This window comes from Centropristis striata, chromosome 12, assembly GCF_030273125.1.
Source record: "Centropristis striata isolate RG_2023a ecotype Rhode Island chromosome 12, C.striata_1.0, whole genome shotgun sequence".
NCBI lineage: Eukaryota > Metazoa > Chordata > Actinopteri > Perciformes > Serranidae > Centropristis > Centropristis striata.
Window position 1 is genome coordinate 34,151,551 of NC_081528.1, and position 27,817 is coordinate 34,179,367.

Here is a 27,817-nt window from a genome sequence, read left to right on the forward strand (position 1 = left end):
TGCAGTATAAAGATAGAGTGGACTGACTGAAAACACAAAGCACAGCAGGCCTCTTTGGTCAGCTACTTCAGACAGGGTTTCCAATGATCAAAGCCAATCACATGTCACCATTCAGAGAACAGAGAGAGAACACACGCTGGCAGAGCAGTAGGCAAACACCAAAACCTATATCAGCTTTTGCAGATTTCACATTATTTCATGTGTCAGTTGAAGAACAGTTGCACACAATTCTGCTTGAATATATTTTTCGATTTCTTTTTTTTTTTCTCACTATCAGCTCAAGATGAATGATTCATGCTCTGTAGAGGTCATGGCAATAGCATTTCGAACATACACACATACACACACACACACACACACACAAAGGTCCTGAATGGTGAGGTGGTGAGATGGAACAGCAGTATGAAAGGATTTTTAACCATCTCGGCCGCCACTGCGATGTAGAATTAAATCTTTACAAAGAAACATTAATGAACTTCTACTGAACATTCATCCAAGATCCATGATGTGGATCTGATCATTTTTTTTCCAACAACTTTCCAAACAAAAAGGTAAATCATATAAAAGCAGCTGTTCGATAAAATATTACAGCAAAAAAAATAAAACATTCCTAATGGATGAGTGCAAATTCTCTCCCCCTCCCCTCCACAAAATAAAACAGCAAACAAAAAGTATAAAACGATAGAAAGAATAAATCATTTCCTGGACGATGTGGAGTCAAGAGGCTTGCCTGATTAAAAAAAAACCCTTTACCAACAAGTTCCTGCACAGCAGAAGATAACCATGGAAGGAAAAGAGATATCCAAATGCCCGCCCTTCTTTCGACCTCTGTATCGTCCCCGACACACCAACACACATACAAACAGGCCTAATGATCTCTTTTTTCATCTATTTCTTTCAGTCTTTTCTGCAACCCTGTAATCATCATCCTCTTGCATCCATTTATCGTACACCCAATTTTTTTTCTTGAACCACAAAAACCGTTGTGTTCAACTAAGTCACCATGTCCGGAGTGTTTTCTGGCTCCCGTCAACGTCAACAAAGTGTTTCCACAGCGACGCCCTATCAACGCTTCCTGTTAAACCAACAGCAGCATCAACAGCTGCTGTAAGGAGCTCCCGAAACTCTTTTGTCCTCTTTTTGCACCAACACTGACATTAGACTACATGTTACATGTAACACATCCATCAATAAGTACCTTTTTAATAGTATTTTAATGCACCAAAATGTTTTATATACTGAGTTAATGCTCAAATATAACCATTAAATCTTAAACCCTCAGGGACACTGTTGTGCACAGCAGACAAAGACATCCAGCAAATCAACAACTACTGTTGTTTTCTTCTGGCTGTTCTCATAAAAATGAGCTGCCAAAGTGCAAAGTTCAATTTCTATAATTTTCAGGGTTGAAGGGATAATAATTATAAAAATAATCACAATCAAATAATCATAGAATATTCCTCAGATGTCTTGCTTCTTAATGCCTTATTATTCATTCATGTGTATGCTTGTATTTAATTATTATTATTTTCTTTCTTATTATAATTTTTCTTTCCACTTTACCTTCTTTTATTTTGGACTTTTTTTTTTAAGTGTGTTTTTGTAAAGTATGCCTGGGTGAATTGAAAAGCTTGTTTAAATAAAATGTAATATTATTATTATTATTATAATTATTTATTATTTTTAATTGGACATGAATGTATAAAATTTTGCGCTGTGACAATCAGTTGATTAATCGTTACGTCAGATGACGTTTTATCATTTAAACATTTAAGTTTCTTTGATTTTTATCCAAAAATGTCTCACAATCACCGCTTCCAGCTTCTCAAATATTAATACTTTCTTTACTTTTTCTTGATTATTAAGTGACTATCTTTGGGTTTTCAAGTGTTGATCAGAAAAAAACAACATTTAAATATGTCCCAAGCTCTGGGAAATTGTGATTGGCATTTTACATTTTATAGACCAAGAGATGAATTAATTACAATAAAAATATCTGTCAGATTGATTCATAATAAAAATAATTATTATAGGTAACAGCCTACCAAAAAATCATACAGAAAGATTCATTTCTCTGATTGGCCAAAATCCTACTCACAAAATCACTTATGTGCCTACAGAGAAGTTCATTAAGTGTCAAATTCATCCATAAGTCATTTTCAGGTTCATTTAAAGAGAAAATTTCATCCAAATTTACAGCAGTAACGCACGATTGTAATAGAAAATGTACGCACAAAGCTAAATGTATATGACAAATGTGACTCAGCTCTAAGTTCTTCAGCTCTTTTTGCAAAAATAATACAAAACACTTTAAGGTCGTCTGCATTCAGTTTTTTCACAAAATGTCCAAATGCAGGACAGAAATGGCACTAAACTTTCTCCGTTAAAACTAATTTGGATCTTGTTTTCGGAACAACAGCCCTTCATTCTGCTGTGAGCGACATCAGCTTCTAAAATAAGGTGTAAAGTCCGTCTCTATGTCACAGTCAAAGGTCATTGGGAGAGATCCACGACTTTCACTGCCAGGTGACGCTGCATCAGTGGCATCACATTGTTTCACACTATTTACAGGCGAGTAGCACAAACTGACAGCCCACTGAGTATATTGCTACCTTATGGACAGAGGTGTCTGTTTAGTTTTTTTTGGATGTATTTTTTCTTTTTTAAAAAGGAAAACTACAACTGCAGGACGGCCCATCCTGAACTGGCTCTGCTTCCAAGAGTTGATCCAGTATGGGCTGCCAGGCTTAAGACTACAATTCCCAGGCACTTGATTGTAACAAAATGTACAGTAAAGTTGTCCACTGGGTCAGCATGCCTCTGATGCGGCAGAGAGAAGGCAGCAACATTCAAAGTCAGACCCAAAACACGAAAACCCTCAAACTCCCATACGAAGAAAACACCAAGCATCCTCAGCATGCATATCAAAGTTATAGTACTCTTGTGATATACTGTACATCGACAAATTAGCTAGTGGTTGGTACTTGCATTTACACACTAACACATGCTGCTAGACCTCTGAGCAATGCTACAGTAAGGTGACTGACACACAGCTTGAAGCTAAAGACTTTCAATTGAATACCAGAAAAAAAACCCTGCAAATAAATAAAGACTATATTACAGTAATGGCAGATGCCAGAGAGGTGTGGGAACGAGCAGAGCAAGAATGAGGTAGAGACAGTGATTTGCCGCTAGGAAGAGGAAAAATGTAACATTGAGGAAATGTGTGTGAAAAAAAGAGGAATGAGGCAAGAGCAAAAAAGAGTAGGAGGAGTTGAAGGAGGAGTGTCAGGTACTGGTCTTTTGCTTGACGGCTCGGGTCGGAGAGAGTTGGACGGCGTGTCTGGGTCTGCGGCAAAATGCTTCCTTCACATCCGCAAGCGGTGGTGGGGGTCTGTAAAGGGCGGCTCAGAGTCGTCCATGGGCAGCACCAGGCGCGTGCCCCTCATCACCAGCTCGTGATCTCCGTACGTTAACTCCCTGTCCAAGTCATCGGAGGTGGCGCCGCCAGCAAAGGCCGGGCCGCCGCTCGTGTGGGAGCCTGAGGCGTCCGTGCTGACTGTGATGTCGCCGTAGGTCAGGTTTATATCGCCGTCTGTCAGGATGAGGTCGGAGTCGTCGTCCTTCAGCTGGCACTCGTTCTGGTGGGAGGGAAGAGGAACGATGGCAGATATTTACACAAACTGGAATAAAGCACAAGATAACACTCTAGAACTACTATGTAATGTAAACTTTTACTTAAAAAATGGTTGTGAATCTGATTAACCCTTTATCAGGCAAAGAACTATATTTGGTAACTTCAGGAAATATTTTGAGAAAAAAGTCGCAAATTTACTAAAGTGGCAAATCTGCGCGAAAAAAGTCGCAGATTTACGAGAAAAAAGTGGGGGGAAAAAAGTTGGGGGTTTTTTCTCGTAGATTTGCCAATTTAGTCTCGTAAACTTTTTTCTCAAAATGTTATTTTGTATATATATATATTTTTTTTTTACACATTCTGGCTGTATGTAATATCCTCCAATATTCTCTAGAGTTGAAATTTGGAATTTGCAAGTATACCAATGCGTGCCCTATTAAGGGTTAAAGTGGTGAATCTGGGAGAAAAAAGTTGCTTTTTTTCCACTTTAAATCTCTTAAATCTGCAACTTTTTTTGTTGTAGATTTGCCACTTTAATCTAGTAAATTTGCAACTTTTTTCTCGAAATATTACCTGAAGTTACCAAATATAGTTCTTTGCCTGATAAAGGGTTAAAAATTATATTGTTTCCTTGTCTGTACAACCTACAGTAGATGGTGATCCCATAGCTAAAGAAATTCTGAATATTATATATATATATTGTCTTTTTTTAGGTAGCTAAAATACATTTTGTCACAAAGTCATAAAATAATACTAACAAACAGTAACAGATGGAGGCAGCATTAGACCAGCTACTCCCTTTTTCTGTGAGTTAAAATTACTGTTTTTGTCGAATGAGTCTGGTGGCTTCAAAGACAGCATAGACAAGAATACACTGACTATGTTCAAAAATCTCACATCATCCCACTTCAAAACATCCGAACTACCCCTTTAACCCATAAGAACCCATGGTGACACCAGTGTAACAACCACTTTAAATCTTCTAGAATCTCCCATATTCAGCTTTATGCTTCACCTTAACTCATTAAATCCCTAAGCGACGTATACTCAACACCCTGGTGTGGTGGTTATGTGACTGTGTCAAAAAGTGACTTCTCCAAAATATGGCTGTAACTGGAAATAGAAATGTGAAAAAGTAGCTAACTTTAAAAAGCTTATTTTTTGTTATGAGGCTATAACCCATTTAACAATTCTAATCCGTTAATAGGGTGTCCTGTATTGCATTAAACTTGTTCTGACCATATTTCTTGAACAAATTAAAGTCACAATTTTGATATTCGTTATGGAGATGCAAAAGAAAAAAGGCAAATTTGTGTCTCCGAAGCAGAAAATGTGTCTAGTTTTAAAATAAGAAATATCATAATCATAAATACCATAAACACCTATTGTAACGTATCAGTCACATCACAGATCTTTGACATTTAGGGGTAGTATTTAAAAAAAAAAAAACAACAGAAATGTCCTTTAAGGATAACTGGGTCTGGGTTCTTATGGGTTAAGTTTCAAACCGGCCCTCCGAGCTTCATGACTCATCCAAATAACTTTTTTTTTCATCTGTTAATACAAGATAAATCTTAACAAACACAGTTCAGCCAGAAATAGCTCCTGTGTGTCTGACCTCATAGGCCTGAGGGCTGGTGAGGAAGCGGGCGAGGGGGCCGCAGCAAGGAGGCAACGTGGCTGTGAGAGGGGGGCCGCTGTGAGTCAGGATGGGCTTCAGGTAGCTGGAGAGAGGGCTCCAGTCAAGGACATGTTACATAAAAAACAAGAACTGAGAGAGAGTGGTAGGACAAGAAGAACAGAGGATTCTTGTACAGTTGATTAATGAATGCTCACGAACTGTATACACAACATAATCAGCTCTCTTGTTCAAGCTAAAAGCTAATAAAATAGATAATTTGTCTTCAAGTCTGTACATGGTGCTCCCTCTGCTGACGGACACTGTGAACTACATTAATAACATGTTTGATGTCATATATATATTTTTTTTCCTTATCCAACATTCAAAGTTTTAAAAAAAAAATAGTTTTTGTACTGTATATATTTTTCTTATATTTTCTGATATTGTGAAGATTTATGCTGTTATTGTAATATTCTGTTGTGTTATTTATTTATTTATTTTAAAGGTTTCTGTGTCAAAAGGTGCAGTTTTCTTCAGAGGCCATTCATGTGTCTAAAACATGCAAAACTATAATCACCACCTCAAACAAACAGTCAAGTTGCAGTTCACATCCATGTATGTCCAGACTCATATAATATATGTCTTGAAGACTTTAAAGGAATTTAATAAAAGGCATTTAGTGAATCTAAATTAAAACTACATCCCACTGACCACAGTACAAAGAAGAGACATTAAAGCTCAAACTAGGAAACTTTCTTGTAAATATACACACATATATATATATATATATATATATATATATAAATATTTAAACTTTCTTGTAAATATATATATATATATGTATTTATATATATACATATATATGTATATATATATATATATATATATATATATATATATATATATATATATATATATATATATATATATATATATATATATATATGTATATGTATGTGTATATGTATATATATATATATATATATATATATATATATATATGTCTCATTCTGAATCTGATGCATTCTGTTTAAATTAATGTTTTACACAGCGTCCTAACTTTGTGGGGATCAGGGTTGTATGATTCCAGTGAATAACTTCCAGTGAGAAACATGCTGTCTTCACTTATAGACTATGTTTTACAGGAGTACAGAGGAGTGATAGAGAGCTCCATCACATGGGCCAACAACAGTCACTTATTAACAAAATGAATGAGCTGGTGGCGAACTATCAGAGGAACAGGATAGAACAGAACAGAGAGTTGTAGCCATGACAGGAGACTATACTTTGCTGCAAAAAAAGCTAAAAATTCTAAAACAGATCCATCGCACATCTTCACAGAGAGGATCTATACAATCACTACAATGTCAAGGTAGATACCCAAGATGATGGTCACCAATTCAGTATCAAACTAAATGTCTCCCCCTCTGTTCCTGAGTTTTGGTGTTGAACAATATTAGGATGTCACATTAAAAAGCTGAAATTTGACCTTCTGGTTCAGAAATGTCATCACTTGATCATTTCATCCTATTAAACGTGTGAAAGTTTGTCGAAATTTAACACATATATTCTTAAGTTATGGACAAAAAAGTATTTTGTGAGGTCACAGTAACTTTGAGTTTTTACCACCATAATCAAATTAGTTTATTCTTGAATACAAGTGGACATTTGTGCCAAATTATTGATGAGGATGGGAAGGATAGAGAGACAGATGAGTAGATGGATGGATATCTGAGGAAATAATGCCACTGGCCAGTTATCGCCAGTGCAGAGGCATAATAAAAATACATTTCTGATATTTATGACTTTGATAATCACTAATCATTTACTGCCAAAGGATACTTGTGGTCAAAGTTGTACCAAATTCTGAAAAGCCAGGCACTTTCCTGTTTGGTGCTCCTTCTCTCTGAACCTTCAGTGATGCTCATCTGTGCAAACACAGAAAATGTGGTTTAGCAGTTTTCTTTCAGTCACATTATAGCAGAAAGTATTTTAAAACAGCCACACTTACAGAGTTATCTTGATCAGAGTCCACTCCCACTCTGTCAAAGAAACAAACACAAGTTAATCAGCTGCAGTTAAAAACCGTTAGAGCAGAACAGCGTGTTCCCCCCGTTCAGCAAGTTCCTGAGCAGCAAGGTTGCACAAAAAGGTGGGCGTACTATAAAAAGCCTCAAGCATTCACCGGAGCAGAGACAAAGATTACACCGATTGATTCTGGGAGTTTTTAACCTGATGAACCAGTTAAACATGGAGGACATAAAGTCTGGAGAAATATATATATATATATACACTACCGGTCAAAAGTTTTAGAACACCACAATTTCAAGTCCAATGAACAGCTTGAAAGGGTACAAAGGTAAGTGGTGAACTGCCAGAGGTAAATAAAAAAGGTAAGCTAAACCAAAACTGAAAAATAATGTACATTTCAGAATTATACAAAAACGCCTTTTTCAGGGAACAAGAAATGGATTAAAAACTTAAAGCAGTTCTGCAGCAACGGAGGTTGATCAAGCCTTTAAAGTTGCTAAGTTGCTACCAATTCCTACAGGTGTCCCAACTTTTCTTGATCACTTACAACCTACAAGTTGCTCCACATTTAAGGGAACTTCTGCAACAGAGTTGGGAAGAACTTTCTGAAGAATATTTGATTTCCATTGAGTGTGTTCAGCTGTTCTATCTGTTAAGGTGGATACTTAAAGTTAAAGTTTAGAATACATTTTCCTTTCTAAATTGATTCTCTGATTTCTTTCTTAACTTCAATTGTGTATTTGTTATATGCATTAATTTCAGAGTACACTGAGACATTAAACTGCATTATTTTCAATAAAATTCTGGAAAAGTTGGGGTGTTCTAAAACTTTTGACCAGTAGTGTATATATAATATACATATAATATAAAAAGCGGTACAAACACATGGTTTTCACAAGGTACAGGGAGGAAGAAGGGCTTTAACAACCGGGTGTTTTCATAAATGATAAATTATTCATGTATTTGTTTATTTAATCTATTTATTTCTATTTTTTTGTAAATATGTATTATTTAAATATGTATGTTTAGGAAAAAAAGAAGAAAAAAAGTGTTAATTGAGTAGTGGAGAAGGTTTAAATAAGCATATGCTTCATCCTACTCCTTTTCGGACATGTTGCATTCACATTATAGCTTTTGTTTTGACTATTGCTATTTTTTTTGTTTTGATTATTCTCATTGGATTTATTTGTTTTTGAGTTTACTTTGTTGTGTTACTTGCACATGTTCGAAATGAAAGCTGAACTGAACTGAACTGAAAAAAAAAACCTGTCAACAAATGCTGATCCGGTCTGACCCCGGGATGTATTGAAAGAGAAACCTACCGTATGCGCTGGCAGGAGAGCATCTGGGTGGTGCCACCTCCACAAACCCAAACCGTGAAGAAGACCACGAGCAGATTGGTGGAAAACATCATCTGACGGGCGTATGTCGCCGTGTCCCTGATGGAGAGGGCGAAGGTCATCGCGCCTCGCAGTCCTGAAGAAATCATTTATGGGGGATATATGGAAATAAATTCAATTTCTGTAACTACTATGTCAGACAAACACAAGCCTTTTCATACATAATAAATTAATTTGCCGGATAAACATGTACAACCACCTGTACATGTGATGGAGCTAATGAATGTAGAGCATGGATACAACTCAATTAAATGGGCGTTCTGGGTTTTTTGCGTGTAATTCATCCCAAATAAGTTCACTATTAAAAAAGGTATAGTTTTTAAATTAAAATAAAGGCTGCATAAATGATCAAAATTTGATTAAAATTGCAGTACAGACTACTGAAAATACCCCACACTTTTTGTTAAAGGCAAAATAAATATTAATAATAATTCTTCTTCTAATTCTAATATTAATTCTCTAGACTTAAGAAAAAATCATGGTTTGGTACAAATTGTCGCAAGAAATTACGCTACTGCAAAAATCACCAATTCCCTTCAATATCAGGAATCGTATTGCTATTTCAACATCAGTCAAAACAATCACGATTAGATCTTTTTCCAACTGAAACTGTGCAAAAATTCCCAAATTCCCAAGTTTAACTTCGCTTGGAAATCTTCCAGAAATATATTAATAAATCCAACCCTTTGCTAGCCTACACTGCAAAAAAAGAAAAGTTGGGTGAACTCAAAATTTCAAGGCAACAAACTTCGATAAAATTTTAAGTTGGGCAATTAAACTAAATATTTTAAGTTTTGTTTTTGAGTTTGCTCAACTCTGAATTCAGATTTTTGTCAACTCAACTGTAAGTCTTACTAACTTATAATTTTACATTGTAATAACTTTTAATCCTTACTTCTGCAATGTGCTGAAGTGGCATGATTGTAACACCGCTATGAAATGTCAGCTAATGTTGCGACCACAAGTTTGAGTTAGCATTGATACGCTAATGGCTACTCTTGTAGCTGTAACAAGCAGCGCTGCTAGCATCAGTTAGCCGCTAGCTTTCGCTAATGAATTTCACCACTTTCCCGCATTTCACACCAAAGAAATAAGAGTTATCAGAACTATTGTCCCTTGTTTTGAACCCCAACTTAAAGATATAAGTAACAACAACTCACAAACTTGTTTTTGAGCAGACAACTGGCTTCCTTTGTTGTGCTAACTTACATTATTGCCCTAAATGTCAGTAATTTATATTTCAAAGTTTTACCAACTTAAATCACTGTTTTAGGCAAAAAAAAAAGTTGACTTTTTTGCAATGTAAATGTGTAACACACACAGTACATATGTTCCCGTACAAGACAAGTCAGGAAACTTCATTCACAAGTTGTTGTTTTTTATCTGCTCACAGTGAGTAAGCTGCAAGAAACTAAAATATTTCAGTGCACAGCCATAAAAGGCCTAAAAAAGAATCTCCTTCTTACACATTTTCACAGCGGTTGCAATATAGACAGTTAAAGTTGCTTCTTTTATCTTATCACTGACCCGCAAACATCATCATGTGCTGGAAGTTGGATCTGATCTTGTTGCGTCGTCCCAGATTAAGAAGCAGCGATAGAGGATAGATGTTGGCTGCTCTCCCCAGGAACACGGACACCTGGGTGGGAACGAGGTTAAGGAGAGGACACGACAAGAAGTCTCCTCACTCTGTGCCAGGCTTATTTAACTGCCACTTTAAATTAATTACCGTTTGCTCTTTGGTGCTTGGTGTCAGCTCCAGATTCCTACAGTAATACTTACATGTGAGTGTGCTACAGATTTTTTTTCCTTTATGCAAAAGATACAAAAGCTCCAACGATGAACATGGGATTAAAGACGTGGTTCTGGAAGGTGAACAGCGTCAGACCCATGTAGGAGAAAATGAAGTTCTCTGCCAGGAAATTTAGCAGCTCGAACAGCTGCAAGACAAGAGAAACATTTATAAATGCGGTTATTTTGTGTCATTATTCTTGAAAGAAGTACACTTTTAATTTTGGATTCCCTTTTCATCAGTAATGCCCTAGTTATCTCTTTCATTCAAGTATTTTTGGTAACGCTTTATATTAAGGTCTTTGTAATAACCATTAATTAACAAGTAATAAGGCTCTTGTAAGTCCTTTCAAGATGCTTATTAACATTATTGTGTTTATAAGGTTATATAAGTGTTAATAATGGCATTACAAACACCCATGACCCACCCATTATGTCTTTGCCATGCCTTTATTAACCCATTGAAGCCTGGAAAGTGGATACGTCGTTCTGTAGTATTTGTATAAGCTCTCAAATACTTTTTGAATTTCATTTCTATCTGCTACAGAGGCTGACAAATCTATTATTTAGTAGAAGCGTTGACACTTTGGTTGAATTTCCAGAAAACTTCAGGTTTTAGGGGCTTATTTTAAAATCGCCCAGAGGTTTTCCAGGCGTTTTAGGCCTCAATGGGTTAATCTTATTTTGTTTGCTTATTGATATTAAAATATACTTTATTGCTCATCTATTATAAGTTAACTATAAGTTAACTATGCTTTTTGCAAAGACCGGATCTAAAGTGAGAACAATGCCTTATTACTTGTTAATTAATGGTTATTAAGGACAAAAAGAAAGAGAATGAGTGGTGGTGTGTTTATAGTCCAGGTCTGACCTGTTTGGTCCTGTCCTGGGAGTCAGGAGACAGGTTGTTGAAGGTGTAGTGAGCCTGAGTGATCCCACAGAAAAGCACTGCGACCACACCTGCAGCCACCAGGGACCGAGACACAGAAACCGTTAGAAGATCAACAAACACTGATGATTACCAATCACATTTTATATTTGCTCCACAGAGAATTTAAATGTAAATGCAGCTGCAGCTCAGTCTCTCCAGCTTAATTGCAAAACAGAATTTTATCATTTAATTTATTTATTTAACCTTTATTTAACCCTTTATCAGGCAAAGAACTATATTTGGTAACTTCAGGTAATATTTAGAGAAAAAAGTTGCAAATTTACTAGATTAAAGTGGCAAATCTACAAGAAAAAAATACTTTTTTTCTCCCAGATTCAACACTTTAAATCTCATAAATCTACGCATTTTTTTTCTTGTAGATTTGCCACTTTAATCTCGTAAACTTTTTTCTCAAAATAATATTTTCATATGTTTTTTTTTACACATTCTGGCAGTATGTAATATCCTCCAATATTCTCTAGGGTTGAAATTTGGAATTTGCAATTATTTCAATGAGTGCCCTATTAAGGGTTAAAACATTGAAAATACAAATATTTTTTAAGAGTGTCCAGACAAAGACAGGCAGCAGCACAAGTAACACAGTTTCAGACACAAAACAAACTTATAACAATTTAACAAATTAAATTATATAGGATATCACAAAATATTCTTCATCATCCATAACACCCAAAGCCAGAGGCATCACACTGTACAATAACAAATAATAGTCTGGTTCATTACATACTGTCTATGCACTTCATGTGTTTTTATGCACACTGTTCATTGCACCTTATTTGTTTCACAGCACCAACATTTTATACTGCATATTCATATTTATTCTGCACTGGAATTCTACTCCTTAATACATACTCCTTCTTTAGACACTTTATTTTTTAATGTATTTTTATATTTTATTGCTTGAGGTATGCCTAGGTTGTTCTTATTTAATTGTGTTGTTATTGTCTCTGTGTGTAATGCTGCTGCTACACTGTAATTTCCCAGCTTGGGATAAATAATCTCAATCTCTATCTATCTATCTATCTATCTATCTATCTCTCTATCTCTCTATCTCTCTATCTATCTGTATATCTATCTATCTATCTATCTATCTGTATATCTATCTGTATATCTATCTATCTATCTATCTATCTATCTATTTATCTATCTATCTGTATATCTATCTATCTATCTATCTATCTATCTATCTATCTGTATATCTATCTATCTATCTATCTGTATATCTATCTATCTATCCATCTATCTATCAGAGCAACACATTCTCATATCAATTTGTCAGAGAGAAACGTTCGTTTTGGCACAGCCCTCTGCACCATGGCTGTTTTAGTGCCATGTTTAAATGTTTAAGTGTGTGTGTGTGTGTGTGTGTGTGTGTGAGTGTGTGAGTGTGTGAGTGTGTGTGTGTGTGTGTGTGTGTGTGTGTGTTACCTGTGAAGCCACAGGCCTCAGCCAGCAGGAACGTGCTCCATGACATGAGGAAGAACAGAGCCGTCTCCAGCAGCGAGAAATCCCTCAGTTTAGTGAACTTGGTCACGTACAGACGACAAGTCAAGGAGTTTAACAAAGACACTGCAAAATAAAAGCAATTTAATAACATCTGAGAACTGATTTGTTTTTCTTTTAACAGGAGCCCTTGAAAAAATCTGACATTATAATAATTTTACTTTTCAAAGCAGAGTGATTTCTTCAAATTGACTCACAGCTTTAAACGGAGCAATTGCAGACAATTCAAAATACTGTCACCAATTTCAAGTGGATTCTTCAAACGAGAAAAATAAATTGTAAAAAGTCCCATTATCAACTCACTTTTATTATCTTCTTCTTTTTTTTTCTGTTGTTTTACAAAAAACAGGGCTGCACCATTCTGTGTTCGATAAATTAATAATAAAATTAACAATTGAGTAAATAATTCAGATTTAGTTAAACATTTAACTGTTTATGCTTGTTAGAGCCATTTTGTATATTGTGGAAAAGCTGGTAAATAATTCAGATTTGTAGTTCATAGTTCTTCATTGAGATTGTAAGAATGCCTATTGGTTCGTATGAATTGCACTCTTCTTATTGGCTGAGATGTGTGTAACGTCATAATTGCATTCTTTGTTTTAATTAGGATTATGGAGACGAGGAGAGCACACTAGTTTTTGACCATGCTCATAATTATTATTATTGTTTTTTGATTGCTGCACTTTATTGTTTGTAATGCTCAAACGAAAGGTTTTCAATAAACCATAAGAAAGAAACTGTGGGATTTTTTCGGCTTAAGACACGCGTCAACTACATCCTCACGCTCCATAATTGAAGTGTGCGTTTCAAGTAAAACTAGACAGAGCCACACTAACAATGCTTTTCAAACATGTCTTAAAAAATGCTATTTCAAATGTATTACTGTGAAATGGTTAAAACCAGACCCTCCAACATACAATATGTGGATTGAGAAGGTCTGGGAAATTTATCACATGGAACAAATAACTTACTGCTTGAGGCTTCAAAAAGATATATTTGTTAACAGATGGAGACTTGCCATGACCATACTAATGCAATAATCTCATGTTACCTTTTTTTTTAATTTTACTTTATTTCACTTAATTTAATTTGATTTATTTCCATTAACACAGTTTATTATTTAATTACTTATTGTTTGTTTGTGTTACTTTGGTTTAACCATGTCATTTATACATATTTGACTTGATGTATATGCTTTAATGCTGTATTAAGCAGATCACAAATGAAAAACAGCAGACTAAATGTGAATTTGTATATATATGTTTGTATATGCTGCAAAAATTGAAATAAAATTTAAGTTTAAAAAAAAAAAAATGCTATTTCTTATACATAAATAACTAAATGACTAAATGACAAAAAAGATATGAGAGCAGTGACGACGCCAGTGGCCACTCCCAGAGAAAAGGAGCCGCTGAAAACTCCGAGGAACATCCCGAAAGACTTGAGCAGCGCCATGGCCTCGAAGGTGTGACTGTTGTCCCCCTGAGGCTGGTACGCCACTATAGACCTGATTTAATAAAGAGAGAGAAAATCATGTCAAACATCAAGATAAATCACTGCGGACTGAAGGTTTATAGAGTTAAACATAAATTTCACAGCTTATCAAGCTAAAGTTATCACCTCTATACAAAAAGTGCAAACGATGATGTCACTCCCTATCTGTAATGCAAATAGTCTTCTTATAGCAAATAATATTTCTGGCAATAACTGCACATTCCACTGCAATAGTGAGGACACTTTTCTGATAACACTTCTGTTTTTTTCTTCTGTTGATAAAGAGGCTTTCACAGCAAAAACATTCACTCGTGTAAGTTTAAATAAAGAGAAAAGCAGAGTAATGTAGAGGTCAGAGAGTTGAAGCCAAAGAGTCGATCTGGATATTTCAGTGTTTACACTCAACTTATAGCAAAGTGGCTTGTTTAGAAGTCTACTGAAGTGATGCTACTGTGTGTTGGCAATGTACTCGTTTCAAAAAAAGGTGCTGGGAAGCATTAAGAGATAGTAACCAGGACTTACATACAAACTTGAGCTTTTTCATACTAGGTTTAAATCTAGCTAATCATAAGATTGAAAGACACCTTTAAAAAAAAGAAAAAAGATCTGCTTCTGATCAATTGGGCGGTAGGGGTGCAACGATTGGTCAACATTGTTGATGAACAAATTAGTTGCGGACAAATTTGATAATTAAATTAATTGTTGACAATTAGTCGACTAACCCTAACCCGTTTTTCAAGCCGCGCTCAGACCTGCTGTCGTTTTCCGGAGGAGAGTTTCTGAGGAGTGACATCATTACTGTCTGTGCCAAACAGTGGATGCACTGGTAACACTTTACAATAACCAACTAAGTGATGTTTATAGATGGTTTATAGACCAATCATTAACCATTTACAAAGTGCTATACATATTTATTTTTTTATTGTTTTAAAACAATTTCTTAAAGGTATATGAATCATTTCAAAATCATTAACATACTTAATATGGTGTTAAAAATGTTATAATGAGTGCAACTAAAACTACTGATAAACTATTAATTATAATTTAATTGTTTGTTAATGGTAAAGTAACTATAAACTTACATTAATATACCATCTATTTGTCATTTATGAATGATGCAGTTAGTTAAACATTAATAAATTATGTATTTACCATTCTGAATGGCCTATATACGGTTTATAAATGATGATTTAACATTAATAAATCTGTTTAATCTGTTTACCATTTATAAATTATGGTTATTGTAAAGTGTTACCGATGCACTCCTTGTCACGCAGTGGGCACATGATCCAGCGTGCGATGGAGCAGAATATCTCAATGCATCGCTGTATTGGCTGCTCTCACCTCTCCTTAAAGTGCATTACTTCTCCAAACCCATTCATATTTACTATTACTATTTTATTCCATTTTTATCTTGTTTTTTATCTTTTGTAGCCTATTAGTAGTGGCTAAATCAGCAGCAGTTTTATAACATAAATATGCTTATACATATAGACACATTTTGAATAAAGAAGTCATATATATTGTCTGTATTGTTAAAAGAACCTACAACTAAAAATTTAAGCTTGATAGCTGAATAGGAGCCATTAAGTAACTGTGCAATAAATTATCCGATTGGTCGACTAATCATTTCAATGATCGATGACTGATCGGATTTCAAAATAGTCGTCAGTTGCAGTTTTATTGGACGGTAGGCTGAGGATTGCTAAATGGAGTAAAATCAGAGAGGACATATTTATCCCATATTATGGAAGCTCCTGGGAATATATTATATGTAATGTCCAATGTCCAACAATTAGTGCATTAATATAAGATGTATTTAACCTGAAGTGTATCACCCTATTCTGAACCAATGCAATTTATTTGTGTTTTTATTGGTGGTGTGGAGGAATGTGTGTGTTAAATCTGCAATTGTTGCACTGGAGATTCTGTTCAGGTGTCCTGTATGTCTGTGTTGCTGTTAAAATCAATAAAGATGGATTAAAAGGGGGATTTTACTTCTGTTAATCTCACCACTAACAGTCACCCGAAGAAAGGGAACTTGTTTCCACAGAATAAAGGAGGTTATTACATGCTGCTAAATACACATTTTTAAATTTCCAAAAAGAAAAAGAGACGGCAGAGCTTTCCTTACTCTTAGTTAACATAAAAATAAACTGCACTCAAGTCTGCTTTGAAAATGGTTTGGACAGAAAAATTAAAATTGTATGATAATGTTCTCACGATGCCAAAGGCAGCAACAGTGTGTCACAGCTGTCCTGCTACTTAAAAGTATGTTTTATTATCAAAGAAGATGAAGTTTTTCATTTTATACTTCAACTTTGTGTCACCTGGTAGTTGGGTATCAACACTGGGGAGGAAAAAAAGGATTTTCAAAATAGCTTTTGAAAATACTTCAGTTTTAAAACTGGAGTTTGAGATAAGAGGGGTTTTATCGCAGCTGAATTATTCACAATTCATCAGCATAGTTGTCAGTGGGAAAAAGCAATTTTTCACATATTTTGCTGAGGTATTTTTGCGATAAAATGTATCGAAAGTGATATATTCGCCCTCTTCCTTCACAGCCCCCACACTCACAGAACAAATCACTCGGCATTTTGTCTATAAGCACTCCTGGCACCCTGCCTTAGTCGAGGCTTTTGTTTACAGTGCCTTCAAAAATAATAGGAATGTGTTTGTTGCTGACTCACAGCTTTAAAAATAGTCCCCCCACCCAAAAAAACAGGAAAAATAAATGAATAAATAATGAAATGTTCTGCATCTTTGGATGAATAAGCCAGAGTCAAAAAACAAATGGCCGGTGATTTGTCATGTTTGTCCCAAGGCACCACAAAGACAAACAATGCCATGCTCTACTTAGTGCACCCGTTCACTGGGCTGGTCAGAGTCTCTCCGCAGGGACCGGCCCCTCCGCTGTGCCTGACATTATCATTTATAATTCTGTGGAAATAATAACAGTCCCATGCAGAGGGGGAGCGTTAGCTTCAGGAACACCTCGTGTTTCTACTGGTGGTAATGAGAAGCTGATATCAGGTTAGTTCAAAAGGTCGCCGGCTGATCGATACAGAAGCACGACGTTCGCTTTCACCATTTTTCTCAGGAGAAATTTAGCAGCTCTGAGCACATTCAGACTGGTTTGGGACAGACGGACGCACTCATTATTCGACTGTGACGTGATTCCAAGATGACTTACGAGGACAGGACCACGGCCACCGCGTCGTTGAGCACACTCTCTCCAAACAGCAACGCGTACAGATCCACGTCGACCTGCAGCTCGTTGAAGATAGCCAGGACCGTCACTGTGAACACAGAGGAACAACTTACAACTGAGCCAAATAACACACACACACACACACACACCACTGAGCAAGACCGAACGGGCTCTCAAGAACTGTATTACAGTTCTGTAATATCCACTAATACAGTAAAAAGTATGTGAGTTATTAATATATAGTTTACTTGGTAATGCTTTATATTAAGGTCCTTGTAATAACCATTAATTAACAAGTAATAAGGCCCTTGTAAGTCCTTACAAGATGCTTATTAACTCAACTCAACATTATTTGTAAAGCACTTTAAAACAACCACAGCCGCAACAAAGTGCTGTACATAAACAAACAGAACAAGAGACAATAAAATAAATAAAACACTAAAATAAATATATTCATTATATTCATTCGTTAAAAAAACAATAAATAAAAGCAAACCAGAAAAACACTAAAAACAAGAGCAGAGTCTCATGCGTGGTTAAAAGCCAAGGAATAAAAATAGGTTTTAAGATGAGTTTTAAAAATGGACAGTGAGGAGGCTTAACATTATTGTGTGTTTATAAGCTTATATAAGTGTTAATAATGGCATTACAAACACCCATGACCCACCCATTATGTCTTTGCCATGCCTTTATTAATCTTATTTTGTTTGCTTATTGATATTAAAATATACTTTATTGCTCATCTATTATAAGTTAACTATAAGTTAACTATGCTTTTTGCAACTACCGGATCTACAGCGAGAACAATGCCTTATTACTTGTTAATTAATGGTTATTAAGGACCTTATTATAAAGTGTTAGCGTTTACTTTACCCAATATTATACTTGTGCGTCAAAGAAATACGAAATAATACAAGACTTGCATTGACAGAATTTAAACAAACATTTTACATACAGTTAAAAAAAATTTTTTTTTAACATTTTCTTTTTTCTTTCTTTTCTGTGCTTTGGCTCAATTCTTCAATGTGAATTACAACTCTGATATCCAAAAAGTAGGGATGCTGTGTAAAATATAAATAAAAACAGAATGCATCAAATTCAGAATAGTGTGCATATTTATACGAAAAAAATCCCCAGTTTGTGCTGTAGTCAACTGAATGTGGGGTTGCTTTTAAAATCTCTGAATTCATTGGTTGTTTTCTTTTTCCATTTTCATTATTTATTTATTATTTTCTTGTTTACAAGAGATTCAAATTTTTCATTCATTCGAGCAAATTTCACACGTTTTGGCACATTTGTGCAAAGAAGAATTGTATACAATTTGCACAATAACTAATTGCACATGGCTTGCTGATCAAAGCAGCTGATTCTCTCTTCACAACTTCTGAACAGTCTTCTCAAGTGATCCAAAATGCGTCAATTAGCTGGCAGGTGACGGTAATGAACCAGGACTCACAAAGAACCAGAGAAACAGGATATTCACCAAGAAGAGGAGAACTTGTGTAATGTACTCTGGGGAAGTACATTTCTTTTGTCTTTTACATGCACATTGTTGGAGGGTTTTTTTGCACGGATTTCATGTTGTTGAAAAATGTTCTGCTCGCTGTAAATTATATCACATGAAAGATCAAAAGTGTAGTGTAGACTGTACAGTGACTTTTCCCAATGAACTTTCTTTTTGAATCTTTAAAAGCTCAGTGCGATACACACACAAAAATATTCAAATTGTTTGTTTTCTGAGCTCCCAATGCGCTTCACAACAGTTTTTACACTATAGATAGATAGATAGATAGATAGATAGATAGATAGATAGAGCAATAAAATATAAAAATACAAAATAAAACAATAAAATGTAATGTAAAAATAAAGTGTCTAAAGAAGGAGTATGTATTAAGGAGTAGAATTCCAGTGCAGAATAAATATGAATATGCAGTATAAAAATGTTGGTGTTAAAAAATAATAATAAATAATAAAAATAATGAATAATAATAAAAATGTTTTACGAGCTGCGATCACATCTGCACCTCAGACTTTGTATTGTGAAAAAAATGGCGTCAGTGAAAACTAAACTCAATAAAAGAAATTAAACTGAGTCAATGTGCATATAACGAATAAGCATACGTACCAGGGTCTGTGGCTGAGACGATGGCTCCAAAGAACAGACAGTCAGTGAAGAAGAAGTCTCCACCGAGCTGCCCCACCTGCTTCATCAGCACCACACAGCCATACATCAGCAACCTGATGGAGGAGCAACACCATGAACAACAACCACTTCAGTGGCATTACGGGCACTTTACCTCTACAGTAATTGACATGCAGTCATGGAAAAACATTTCAAAGCATTGTTTTCTTCAATTTCTTGTTCATTTTAATGCCTGGTACAACTAAAGGTACATTTGTTTGGACAAATGTAATGATAACAACAGAAATAGCTCATAAGAGTTTAATTTAAGAGCCGATATCTAGACATTTTCCATGTTTTTTTAATAATGATTTTGGTTATTATCAAGAAAACAATGGTGGAAAACAACACTGCTCTGTCGTACAATGTCTACAATACAGAATCTTTATAAACTTAATGTTCTCTTTTTGAAAAGTAGCATTCTTACCCAATAATAAAACAGGAAACAACTGTCCCCAGGAAGGCGTAGGCCAGGATGGATCCCATGTTTCGGAAAAAATGTCTCTGAAAGAGAAAACATCTAAACACGTCAACTATATTTTTATACTTTATCTCTAAAGATCAGAAGGAAAAGGGGCATTTTAGTATTTCATATTGAAAAGAGGTTTAAATTATTCACATTTAGTTTTCATGTAACAGTAGAGAGAAATACTACTGTACCCTTTTCAAGCTGTAGCCGGCGTGGAAGATGATTGGTGGCAGGAGAATATTGAAGAACACTTCAGGGTCAAAGGTCACCTGAGGTCACACACACAAAATGAACTATTAAAAATGAGACTTAAAGAGGGACAAACTTGTTTTTAATGAATACTTCTTGGCTGGTGCATTATTGGAAAACTTAAATGAGTTAAATAATCATAAATGACACATCGGGGGCAGCAGGAAATAGCTTCCAGGACAATCAAAAAGTTATTATAATAGTAAAATGACAGGATGGGGAAGAGGGCAGCATTTATACACAGGCAGACTAAACACATTACAGCTAAAACCAGATTATTTTTTGAAAATCTTTATCAGTCCTTATTAAAAGTTGTCTGTATGATTTCCAAGGTTGTAGCACTGAGAAAGGACATTATATCCATTTGTGCAGACATCTTTTACTGGAGAAATGGAAGAAATCATCAGAATCTCTGGGAGTTAGAAACAATCTGGACTTGAGTGGATAATTACTGTGGAGAGAGTCTGAACTGTGGACATTAAGCATGATTCAGCCCATCTATATGATAATTATCATTCAATTTTAACACATTGTGTCTCTTATTATATACTTGCAGTGGCTCATTATGTTCTTTTTTTAAAATTAATGGACCAGCTCTGTTGTAATATGGTTTGTAGGTTTTCTTGGAGAAAATATAATAAAATAAAGCAAAAGAAATTAAATAAAAGAGAATTAAATGAGGAAAAACAGCAACTTTAAGGCAAATCTAACAAACTTCCTCAAAATGAACATGAACCAGTAGGAAAAAATGAATCATCAGGCAGATAATATATAGATAATGTTTACAATATTTCCATGAAATGTAAGTAATGGTGGCACTATAGAAGTTCTTGTGGCCAAACATCAAATTTCCAACATGACTGAGGTCCCGTACCTTTCGCAGCATCTCATTATCTTGCACGTCGTCCACTTCGTTGGCACTGATCTCTCCTTTCAGAGTGTACTCGTAGAACTTGCCACTGACGTTGACCAGCAGAGTGGCGGGGCTGGCGTTAACGTGGCAGCTCATCGTCACGTTGCTGATGTCCCGAGGGACGTGGATGCCATATCGCAGGACCACGCCAACAAGTACACCTGGGGTGAGAAAGAACACACTCACTGCAAAAAAGCCAACTTGTATTTTTTTTGGCCTAAAACAGTGATTTAAGTTGGTAAAACTTGGAAATATAAATTATTGACATTTAGGGCAATAATGTAAGTTAGCACAACAAAGGAAGCCAGTTGTCTGCTCAAAAACAAGTTTGTGAGTTGTTGTTACTTATATCTTTAAGTTGGGGTTCACAACAAGGGACAATAGTTCTGCTAACTCTTATTATTTGTTGTGAAATGCGGGAAAGCGGTGAAATTCGGTCATTAGCGAAAGCTAGCGGCTAACTGATGCTAGCGGCTAACTGATGCTAGCGGCTAACTGATAGTGGCGCTGCTTGTTACAGCTACAAGAGTAGCCATTAGCGTATCAATGCTAACTCAAAATTGTGGTCGCAACATTAGCTGACATTTCATAGCAGCGTTACAATCGTGCCAATTCAGCACATTGCAGAAGTTAGCAGAAGTAAGGATTAAAAGTTATTACAATGTAAAATTATAAGTTAGTACAACTTACAGTTGAGTTGACAAAAATCTGAATTCAGAGTTGAGCAAACTCAAAAACAAAACTTAAAATATTTAGTTTAATTGTCCAACTTAAAATTTTATCGAAGTTTGTTGCCTTGAAATTTTGAGTTCACCCAACTTTTCTTTTTTAGCAGTGCAGAGGGTAGGGGGTAGAGCTGATTAATGTAAGCTGCATACGTATATGTGTTCTGATATGAAAACTTTATGTTATGGAACATATAAAACAGAAATCATTGCTTGGGCTGATTTAGGAATTGAGTCATGAAGCTATTTATTATATTGTGTTATATATTCTTTTCAGTGCTTATAACTAGAACTGGTTGACAATGTCACTGTGCTTATAATGTATAATAATGTTTAATACTCTTTACAAAAGATATTTGTTTAAGAAAGAAGCCTTTGCATACCATTGCATAGTTATTTCAGTGCAAAATCAACATAGAAAAGCTCCGTTTTTTTTCCAGTTTAAAAAAAAAAATCACTATAACTGCTGCCATATCAGTTATTTGTGCATTATTTTCCCTCTGAAATTGGAATCGGTATCGATCTAAAAAAAATGAATCCATATCAGTCAGGCAGTAGCCAAAATTGATAAAGAGATGTGACTAGAGGAGTGAAGGTTAAGGCTGGTGCTGCTTGCAGCTGCAGAGAGCCATCAAATGTTCCAGTAAGAAAGTCTTAGCCTCACAAAGCCAGACTAAATGACAAAAACGGAGCCTTTGCTATGAAATTAAAGTATGAAAACATCCATTTGAGAATAAATTGTCCTGTCAGATATGTGTCAGACAAATTAGGAATACTAAGTGCTGAGATGACAACTCAAAAAGACTCTTGTTAAAGGTGCTACGCAGCCACTCAGGTACTTTCAGTTGCTCTTGCTTATCAGCTGATAAAACCTGTCGTCAGAAGGAAGTTTAAAGAAGCTATGCTGGGAATGGAATGATGTTGCCAAACATCAATTTGTAAGTTGATGCCAGGACGGTGAAACAAAACTAACAAGTCAGTCAAGCACAGTTTGCACATGCCAACTCTTGCTAACAACAGGTTTAATGTTTTCATATCAGACTTATCAAGCAGGAAAAGCTAACACTGCTCATGTTGGCTCCGTGCCATATAAGAACTCCAGTAGGCCAAGCTTTTGACATGTCAGAGAGGTCTGTGGTGAAAAAGGCCTATCAGGCCACGTAAGTGAAAGTATTTTGTGGGTGTAACATGATTCTACCACAGCCTGAAAAACTTCTCATTCATTATAAAGCTGCACAATAGTTTTTGATTTTCTTCGTAATCGTCATTATGATTGTGCATTAACACTTAAGGAAAGACTTTTGTGATTTTGCATTCTGGGATTTTTTTCACTAAGTTGAAAAGGGTATTAGGAGGAAACTGCTCTTTAAATATAGTTCAGATGTTGGGTTGTATGATGTACTTATCCATAATCAGTGTATGAGCTACAATAGATGGAGGCCAGCAGGGCACTTAGCCACCTAAAAAAAGTTTCACAGAAAGGGAAGTATAATTTTAAGCATATGCTATATTAAGCCCATTGTATTATACTGTTCTACCTGCTTCTTCAATATGTTATGTTATTAACCGGGCCAAACTCCCATGCATAACCACATCCGCTGACAGTATAATCTGTCTCCCAGCACCAGACCTTACAGAATGAAACAATAAGGCCAAACGCACATTGCAACCACAATGAACGTGCGACACCACACCCCCCCTCAGCCACCATCTGACCCTACATGTTGTTTTTACCTTTTGACCAACATGCACAGTGCTGTGGAAAATAATTTCCCCTTTTAGGGAGAATAAAGTCTAAGTCTATAAATATTTCCACAACTTTACCTTGCCGTCAAACAACTATTTTCTTTAGCTTTACATTTCCTCAACCGCTGAACTTCTGTATTCCTCGGCATAATCAGTGCTGTGCCTAACACTGTATCACACTGCAGATCAGCTGTTTTGGTCGAATTCTTCATGTTTATGGAAAAAAGACTACAAATAGAAAAATCTATTTAAAATGAGTGATTATGTCAGCAACAAGGAAATGCTGCTCACTGTGGAGACATGAGGTTATGTTTAGGAACCAGAGGAAACAGAAGGAGAACTTTTGCAGACTGAACAACCGACAGAGTGAGAGGAAACTTCTGTGGAAACTAGAGGCAAAGAGAGAGGCTGATTGATGACAAGGCGAAGATTAAATTGACGTTGACTTTTATTGGGAAATAATGTTTTGTTGCTACTCCGTCCATTGCATTACATTTCTCAGCTTCTGTGTTGGTACTCCTGCCTACTTCTCCAAAATAAAGGCGTGCCGACCGCCATCCACTGCAGGTAACACACTGACTATGGAAAAGTACCTCATACATTCCCAGTTCAAAAGATCTGAACTATCCCTTTAAAATAGGTCATTCCTTCTAATTCCCGCTTTGTAGTGTTCAGTTTAATCTTAAATTTGTTTAATAAAAGAACGTTGGAAATAATTTATTTTCTTCTTTTTTTTAAATTCAACCAGCAGTATGTTATGTTATTGTTTGTTTATTGCATTTAACTGAAAGCAGCGAGATGGAATACTGAGCACATTTTAATATCTGTTGTACTGTTTAAGTATGTTGTTCTGCAATAATTAACAATGTTGTTGCATATTTTCCTGATATTATGCATCCCTGATCCATTTATAATTAACCAGTTACTTATCAGCATGCATATAAAGTAGTCATTATAAAGCAGTTATGAATGCCTTTAGAATGGGGTATGTCTTAATTTAGAGTTATATAAATACAGTTTTGAGTTCTGTTACATAACAATACACCATAGTCTCGTATTAAGGGGGAATTACCAGTCCTGTGGTAATACCACATTATAAGGCCAGAGCAAAGCATATTAAGGTCATATGATTCATGTGCAACTCATGTTTGTTGCTTTGGATAAAAACGTCTGCTAAATGATTTTTTAAAATTAAAAATATTGTAACTTCCTTACTCATTATTGATAAGCAGTACTTATGAGGTTGTAAGGGGAAACTCTAGATCTAGAATATGATTACATCATATTATATGAGAATATGAGATAACATCATACAAAGTGTAATGCTTATTTTAGAGGTTGGCTTAAGAATTTTTTTCCAACTCGCAAGAAATGAAAAGCCACCAAAGAGTAATGACAGCTCAGTGAGTGGTGTTTGTCCTGTCATGTGACGCCTATTTCAAGCAAATTCACACTTGGCTTTAACCAGACCGAACTGTAGAGAAGTGACATTTCTGGGCAGCTTTTTTCATGCTAAGACTACTTAGCTGCTTGAATGTAATTTAAGGGGAAACTAAGCTTGTCACCTTACAGAAATGTACTAAAACACATCACAGCGGAGTAACTCATTGCCGGTGTTGTGTCCTTACTGGTTTCCAAACTAACTGGTTTGCGTACTCGTGTGTGCAGCTCTGTACTGCCTCAGTTAGCAGATTCGTCACATATTTTAATAAACATTTAACTGGCGATTTCCAGGTTGCATCTCATATCTACTGTGGATAATATTGTTGTATAAGTGAACACTACATCATAGCCACCTATACACAAAATGAAAGCATGAAAATATAAGTATAATATATGTTTGCAAGATCGGTTAGAGCTGAATTGCAATTCACTAAAACACAATTTTTGAGAACTTGTGGGGTGACATCAAAAATGCTGTTTCTGAAGCAAAACCAAGAAATGTAAATGAATTGTGGAATATTGTTAGAGAATCTTGGAGTGGAATAAAAACTGAAAGGAGCCACAAGTTGGTTGACTCCATCCACACAGATGTGAAACAGTTATAAAAAAAACTGTGGTCATACAACTAAATATTAGTTTAGTGATTCACAGGATTGCTAAATCCCAGAAACCAAAAAATTTGTACAAAATAGTTTTGTGTTTGTAAAGTCAACAGCAGACACTGCTATTTTTTAGAACACACCCCTTTCAACTAATTGCCCAATTGCATAGCCTTAAGAGCTGCATAACACAAATGCTGGGTCTTGTTGGTTTTCTGAGAATCTACTGCACCTACTGGTACCTTGTTTGCCATGTAGCAATAAAAAAAATATACTAAAAACCTGGATTAATCTGGTTAGTCACATTGGACTGCTATTATATTGATCACTACTGTAATTGTTCATGAACCATCACCTGTACAGTCATGGAAAAAATGATTAGACCACCCTTGTTTTCTTCCATTTCTTCTTCATTTTAATGCCTGGTACAACTAAAGGTGCATTTGTTTGGACAAGTATAATGACAACAACAGAAATAGCTCATAAAAGTTCAATTGAAGAGCTGATATCTAGACATTTTCCACGTTTTTATAGATTATAACCAAAATCATTATCAATAAAACCATGTTAAATGTCTAGATATCAGCTCTTCAATTTAAGTTTTATCAGCTATTTTTGTTGTTATCATTATATTTGTCTAAACAAATGTACATTTAGTTGTACCAGACATTAAAATGAACAAGAAAGCAAGAAGAAAACAAGAGCGGGCTAATCATTTTTCCATGACTGTATATGTTTATCAAATATGTGACGAATCTGCTAAATGAGGCAGAAAACAGCTGCACACAACAGTATGGGTACCAGTTAGTTCAGAAACCAGTAAGATGGAAGAATGAGGCGATATGTTGACATGCAAATCTATTCCAGACAGCTCTGCTGTCATAGGGACAGATATAAAAAAATCTTTCCTGCCACATGCCATCACACTGTACAATAACAAATAATAACCTGGTTCATTACATACTGTCTATGCACTTTATGTGTTTTTTATGCACACTGTTCATTGCACCTTATTTGTTTCATAGCACCAACATTTTTATACTGTATATTCATATTTATTCTGCACTGGAATTCTATTCTACTCCTTCTTTAGACACGTTATATTTTATTGTATTTTTATTGTATTTTTATATTTTATTGCTTGAAGTATGCCTAGGTTGTTCTTTTTATTTAATTGTGTTGTTATTGTCTCTGTGTGTAATGCTGCTGCTACACTGTAATTTCCCAGCTTGGGATAAATAAAGTATATCTATCCATCTATCTATCTATCAGTACAGAATAATAGTCATGACACTGCTGACGTCACCAAGTCACGCTGGAGCATCTCACCATAAATCATCGCCAGTCCAGTTTCGTGCAGAAACCTGAAGCGCCGGTGTTTGAACAGCCAGATGGTGAGGATGGTGAGGGTGAGCAGCATGATGAAGATGAGCAGGTCGGCGCTGTCCTGCCTGTGGCTCTCCTCAGCCTTTTTCTCCGTAACGATGTTCTCCATGGCACTGTCCTCCTCCTGAGGAGAAGATGCTCTGCAAACACAGATGCTCACAGACAGACTCACTAGCAGGAGCAGCCACAGCGTCCTCGTTGCCCTCCGGGCGCTGTTGACAGTTACTTTAAACACCATTTCGGCTGTTCGGTGGTCAAATGCTGCAGTGTCGTCGTGGATAAAAAGCAAACTTTGTGCTAATATCATTCACGAACTGGGGGGAGTAGAGAGCAGAAAGACGACAGCAACAGAGGAATCGATTCCGGCCCGGAAGTGAAAACTATTCTTTCCAGAAAGTGTACAATGTTTATTTCGATGTAAAAGCACCAGAACAGAATGTCGCTTGTTAAGATTAACCTTTATGAAGAAAA

At 35.7% G+C, this 27,817-nt stretch overlaps 1 protein-coding gene across 1 annotated transcript; it reads right to left on the minus strand.

Moving 5' to 3' along the window:
- Positions 1–273: 273 nt before the first annotated feature.
- slc9a6a (solute carrier family 9 member A6a) lies at positions 274–27,729 on the minus strand. The gene is made up of 16 exons (XM_059345771.1): positions 27,290–27,729; positions 21,409–21,608; positions 20,477–20,554; positions 20,244–20,320; positions 19,760–19,872; positions 17,617–17,722; positions 14,295–14,436; positions 12,855–12,960; positions 11,349–11,437; positions 10,513–10,626; positions 10,214–10,325; positions 8,609–8,762; positions 7,267–7,297; positions 7,098–7,183; positions 5,253–5,358; positions 274–3,641 (listed from the first exon to the last, which is right to left on the minus strand). Exons 1-16 carry the CDS (start codon positions 27,651–27,653, stop codon positions 3,369–3,371), a joined length of 2,151 nt encoding a protein of 716 aa, XP_059201754.1. The 5' UTR covers positions 27,654–27,729; the 3' UTR covers positions 274–3,368.
- Positions 27,730–27,817: the final 88 nt, after the last annotated feature.